The 6,204-nt window shown below is 45.5% G+C and overlaps 1 protein-coding gene across 5 annotated transcripts in view; it reads right to left on the reverse strand.

Moving 5' to 3' along the window:
• DUT (deoxyuridine triphosphatase) overlaps window positions 1-4,653 on the reverse strand; it is a 21,671-nt gene extending 17,018 nt beyond the window's left edge. Inside the window, exons 1-3 of one of the 5 annotated variants that reach the window (XM_037744419.1) lie at window positions 4,204-4,273; window positions 3,281-3,467; window positions 1,193-1,284 (exon numbers count right to left, since the gene is read on the reverse strand). In XM_037744419.1, coding sequence (XP_037600347.1) covers window positions 1,193-1,284; window positions 3,281-3,435 — 247 coding nt within the window. In that variant the 5' untranslated portion in view covers window positions 3,436-3,467; window positions 4,204-4,273. The other 4 variants (XM_017545067.2, XM_017545058.2, XM_037744411.1 and 1 more) reach the window with 4 other exon arrangements.
• Window positions 4,654-6,204: the final 1,551 nt, after the last annotated feature.

Raw genomic sequence — 6,204 nt, forward strand, 5'->3', positions numbered from 1 at the left:
AAAAAAAAAAAAAAAAAAAAAAAAAGAAGTTTAGCCTCAAAGGGGAACAAAGAGGAGCGTGGCTGGCAAGAACACAGTACCGAGGAAGAGGACTTTGGTTTTCAGATGGGATACCACAATATATACAATGTAGATAGGAAGGGAGAGGAAGAAGGGAGAAGGGAACAAATCTAACCAAATAGCAGAGCACCTTCTAGAACTTGAGACCCCACTATTCATGATTCAGATGCCAAAAGACATGCATGTAGGAAACATATGAACCAGAGTAAGATAAATGGGCTAATATGTTAAGTAAAATACCAAAAACCAAGTCTCAATGGTTCAATGTTAGTACACTTTTTAATCCTAAAAAATGAAAAAAAGAGCTAAGTTTATACCTTATACTTGCTGACCCAAGCATCACACCTATAATTAATTATCCTAAATTCTAGTTTTTTATTTTAGAATAATTTAAATCAGGCACTTTGTCAGTAATGCTGCCTCTTTCTGTAATGACCTTTATTTCACTCCATCTCCGCCCGTTCCCCTGAAAAAAGTCTTAAAAATGCAGTTAATGATGCCCAAGAGATGAGATGAGAGCCCATCTTGTTATCTTTTAAGGGCTGAAGTACTGGCAGTTTCCCCACTCATGGCTAATAAGATAGTGCCAGTCTAGCTCCGTTTCCCAGAGGAGGGTGTCACAGTTCCATTGGCTCCTTTATGTTTACTCTGAAGTTAGTCAAAAAGAACTTACGCTCTTGCAAAGAACTCTGGTAACAACTGATCCACTCCAGAAAAATCAAACCTGTTGACCTGTACTCCATTTTGTCCTGGCTCCTCCCAGTCCCTCTAGAACACTGAAGAGTATTCTTTACCCTAACCCCATGGCCAAACAAGAAAAGGTTAAACAGGCTTACACACTCTAGGACCAACAAGGTTCGAAGTTTTAGTCTCATAATATAACATGTCTTGTTCTGAGAACAACCTCCTAGCCCAATGTGAACGTAAAAGCTCCAGTGAAGGAGGAGAAAAATAAAAGGGTCAAAAAGAGGCAAAGCAGAGATGTAAATGAAGCCTTTCAAACAGTGCATTTGCTATCACAAATGGGGACACAGCCCAAGCAGTATTACCTGCTTATTACCCCAAATGAAACATGAAGAATGTATCACAAAGGAGAGCTTGACAAATAGTACCCGTTTCTTAAACGACTTACCTACTCTTCCGTAACATCCAGAAGGAAGCGCTATCTGTATGTCTGTTTTCACAAGAGCTTTCTCCATAGGTGATATTGTGTAATCATAGGCGCTAAGAAAATATTGAAAGAAAGTAAATGCAAATCTACTTATAAAATTAGTTTTACATTTTGTTTGTGACCAAGCATATAAAATTGCTTTCAATATATTTAATGAATTAATGCAACTTTAGTTTCTAAAATCAACCTTGCTATGAATTCCCAACTCATCTTAAAAGTTTATGAAGGTAGAGGTAGCTATTTTCTTTTATTAAAATGACAGCTTTAGAGAAAATAATTCTCTGTAATTTTGATAGTGTGAAGAGATGCCAACATTGTAAATGTTTGTCCCTGAACAGAAGTTTTTTGGGAAACTTTTAAGGTACTTATTAGCATGAAGGGCACAAAGGCAAACTTTCAAAAGGTGAATGCTTTACTACCATAGTTTGAAAAGAAAAAAAATGAAGAAAGAACCAAGAAAAAAGGTCAAATACTGGCCAACAATAGCTATCATTAAGCCTTTACTATATGCCAGGCACAGTTCTAATTGGTTTATATATATATTAACTCATTTTATTCTCACAATCATCTACATGATTAGGGAAAATCTGCAGAAGGAAAGGAGAAAAAGGGTGGACAAAATAAGAGCGATAAAGAACTGTGTTGTATCTGTCAGGCTGGGCTTGGTAGTTTACCAGGCTTAGGTCATGAACTCCCTGGCTGAAGGAGAGAGCTTATCTCTGTGAACAGCCCGTGGAAGTAAATCTTGCCAAGGAGCGGAATTCTTCGAAGGTCCACACAGTAAATGCTGCCATTCTTGCTATTACTGTGGCCCTCTCCGGGGTAGAAAATTAAGAGATTTTACAATGAGCAGACCGGAAGTTTACTTTGGAGACCTTAATTAAGTCTGGTAAAGCAGTACTACACTTGCCCTTCTTTCACTGAAATCCCTCATTAAATAGGTAAGCCCTAATTTATTACAGAGATACATTATTTCCATGTCAATTTCAGTACACAGAAAGTCACCTGTGTTTATCAGGAAACAAGTATCTTAAATCAAGGACTCCCCTAGAACTCACAAAAGTGCTCCAATATATACTTTGGAAAGATCTAGTCAAACTACATCACACTACTTTTATTCACTAAGAGACTGTACAGTTTTTCCAGCTACAATTGTCCATCCCTAATTTCCTTCTCCATTCTTTTCTGTTGCTATCATCATGCACTCCTTTCTCTCCTCCTGTGTTTAGGCCAATAGCTCTCATGTTCAAATTACCTGAGATAATTTAAAATAAATCCCAGTGCTGGGGATTTAGTTATATAACAAACCCTCCTCCTCTTTCAGCATTACTTTTCACCTACCTTAATGGTTCTAAGAACTGGGTACGGTGGTCAAATGAAAAAAAAAAGCCCAAAATTCAGGCTGAAAGAATTCTATTATCTTCAAGCCTCTGGGCAGATCAATTCAGCTCTTCACAAACTCCCAGCTGTGTAAAAAGTAACACTAATCTACTTAAGGATTGTTGTGAGAACTAAATAGCAAACGGTAAAGTTTACGGTACAGGAAAAACCTGCTGGAGAGATGCAAGTGTGTCGTAGTATTACAGGCAGCTCTGCCTTTCCTATTCGGATACCTTTTGAAATTCCGCCCTGGGGCCAGATAAATGCATAGAAAATAACTCTTTAAGGCAGATGCATGCTTAATTCTATTCTTAGGTATTTTCACGCTCACACCCAGGCTCTCACCTCGGCTTTTCTATTGAGCACAGCATCACCCTCAGGCCGCTCAGAAGCCACCACGTGCCTTCCCAATCTCTACCTTCCATTTAGGAAGGATACAAGACACGTTGCAAAGTAACGTCTTGGTAGACACTGTATAGCTATTTCACTTATTCTGCACTCTGCCGAAATCGCTATGCCAAAGATGGAAGCTAAAATTTTCGACATGGAAAAAGGCAGAAATCCTTTTTACAGCTAGCGTGTTCCTGTAATCTCTTCGGTGACTGCTTCTAGCTGCGGCAGCGGATGGCCGGCCCTTCGCAGCCTCCTCGCCCGGAACGCCCCGCTCACCTGTATAGGTCGTAGCCCGCGGCCCGCGCGGAGCCCCGCGTGGGGGCCGTGGCGTGCTCGGAGAGCCTGGCAAAGCGGAGCTGCACGCCACCCTCCTCTGCGGGCCGGGCCCGCTTGCTGGGTGAAACGGCGGGTGTCTCTTCAGAGCAGGGCATGGCACAGCCAGAAAGCGAACCAGGAGAACGCCCTGGGAGCAAGAGAACGTTAAGACAAGGAGCGTCGCAGGGAACTCGCCCAAACCAAAATTTCCCGCCAGCTCCTCCCCACCCACCGCCGCCTCCGGGACGAGTCCACAGTTCTGGCTGAGAGGGGAGGCGGGATTCACATTTTGGGCTAGGAGCCCTTCTCAGAAAGCAAGTTTGGGATCGGAAACTACTAGGTCCCAGTCAACGTTCCACATTCAGCGCGCGAGGCCGACGTTGGGGACAGCTCCTGGGGCATCGCCCTCACACTAGAAAGGAGCCCCCTCCGCCAGGGGACCCGAATGGACTCCCCCTGCGCGCCAAGAGGCCGCTCACCGCCCTACTTCCCCTACTGTCTCTAGCGGAAGGATTTCCTTCCGGACTGCCGGGGCCCCTCGCACGCCTCTCTCCTCCCCCGCTAGGGCGCCAGGCATCCCCGAGCCTTAGGAAGCTCGCCCTTCCCGCGCCCCCGACTGTACTGGCTCCGCGGCAGCCTCGGCTCAGGCGGCCAGCGCTGGACAGCGGCCGGGGCGTCCCGTGCTGCGCGGCGCGGCCGAGGGGCGGGCCCGGCTCGGAGGGGTCCGGCTCGGAGAGTCCCGCGACCTCGGCCCTCTGCCGTGCGCCTCGCGCGTTTTGCATCGCTGAGCCAAGCAGAGATGGAAGGAAACGGTAGCAGAGCGCGGGGCGAGGGCAGAGGGGAGTCATTTCCCCCAAAGTTTGGGCTGGTTGGCTCCTCGGCACCTCCGGATGTGCGCCCGGCTTCCACCCTGAAGACGCGCGCGTCCCGGGCACGTGACCTCGGAAGCAGTCGCCGCCGTGGGCGTGGAGAGGCGGCGCGCAGGGCTGCGCAGTCTCCGGGTCTCCAGGAACTCGGCGTCCTGAGTCTTGCTGCCGCCTCCTGCTGCCCCCGCCTCTTGCCCTCGTTCTTGTTTGCGCTAGTCTTCATTTTCCGAGAGTGTCCGCCAGGCCCGGGCCCTGTTCCTGGCTAACTTACGTGGGGCGGCACTGCCGGCGGCCATGACTCCCGGACTCTGAGCCCAGGGGCGCCCAAAGCGCCGGAACCGCAACTCGGCGCGGTTGACATTTACTGCGCCCGGGGCCACTTCCCAGGCTGTGGGCAAGAAGCCGATTTCCTTCCAGCACTGAGGGCCAGACGTAGTGTTTATTCCACTGGAAGCTGGGAGGGCGCTAGTATCATAACACAGATTTGGGATAACCCAACGGAAACGCCACGGGAACCCGGTGGCTAGGAGTAGAACTAGGATCCCAGTTCGCGATGGTAGAGTTTACAGTGGGGCATAAAGCAATAGCTTTCTAGATAGTTGTTAATAATGCAAGTATCGGGGCCCGGCGCGGTGGCTCACGTCTGTAATCCCAGCACTTTGGGAGGCCGAGGCGGGTGGATCACGAGGTCAAGAGATCGAGACCATCCTGGTCAACATGGTGAAACCCCGTCTCTACTAAAAATACAAAACATTAGCTGGGCATGGTGGCGCGTGCCTGTAGTCCCAGCTACTCAGGAGGCTGAGGCAGGAGAATTGCCTGAACCCAGGAGACGGAGGTTGCGGTGAGCCGAGATCACGCCATTGCACTCCAGCCTGGGTAACAAGAGCGAAACTCCGTCTAAAAAAATAATAATAATGCAAGTATCTTGATATTTGTCAAAAAAATCTGAGAATTGAATGCGTTTGAATTTTCAAAGTCAAAAAAGCTGTGGGGACAGTTTTAGATAAATTAGAAGTGTTATTAAAGAATTATTGGGGAAGTTTTACATTTGTTGCTGTGCCTTTCCTTACAGGCCCCGCCTTTTCAGTCTCCTTAACTGGTTCCTCTTCCATTGTTGGGATTCCTTTGAATGAGGCTATGGAGTATACACTGCCTTCTCTGGACCAGTCTTGCAACTTTTCGACCTGGATTTGAGCCAACGTTATTTTGCTCCCTTAAATAACTACTTTCTCCAGTTATTTACTGAAAATGTTCAAATGAGAGATACATTGAGTCCTTGCTTTTACTAAAATGTAGTGATTGTAATGACTTTATTTTCCTAGACTCAGATAAAAGTCTCACTTCATTCATGAAACTTCCTTACAATCAGCAGTGACCTCTGCCCCATCTTACGTTTTAACACTTACTATATCATTCAGTAGTCATTAGCCATATACTCTCATTGTGTAATCTAATGTTGCATATGCATTTTATCTTTCAAACGAATTAGTCATAAACTTTTATGAATTCTTCAAAGCGCCTGCTTCAGTGTATGACACAAAAATTATCTGTCTCGTTACAATATCTAACACCACGCAGATTACCTGCTATTTTTTGTTGTTAATCTGTATACAGAAAGTGTTTATTATTGTTACTTTTCAGCTGCAGTTATTTTAGACGAAAAGAGAAAAGGCCACACTCTGTCAAAAAGTAATAGGATTCTGTGCCAGTAAGCACTTAATAGAAGATTCTTTATGACAATAAAAATATAACTTGTTATAAACATACATGAACATACACCTTAAATGCAAAATACTTCAGTTAAGAGGAACTAAACACGTTTCAACCATGGCTTACTTCATGGTGTTGTCTTTATGAGAATATAGTTAATCCAATCAGACATGCTGATTGATTCAATTACCTAAGTCTAGTGCCAATTTGAACCTTCTGACAATGCAAGTCAGTACTTGAAAAGCAAAGTTGTTTTTCCCATCTTCGCCATTGTAGGGATTTCCCTCTCCTTTTATACGTAGTTAC

Source organism: Cebus imitator, unplaced genomic scaffold (genome assembly GCF_001604975.1).
Source record: "Cebus imitator isolate Cc_AM_T3 unplaced genomic scaffold, Cebus_imitator-1.0 Scaffold9, whole genome shotgun sequence".
Lineage (NCBI taxonomy): Eukaryota > Metazoa > Chordata > Mammalia > Primates > Cebidae > Cebus > Cebus imitator.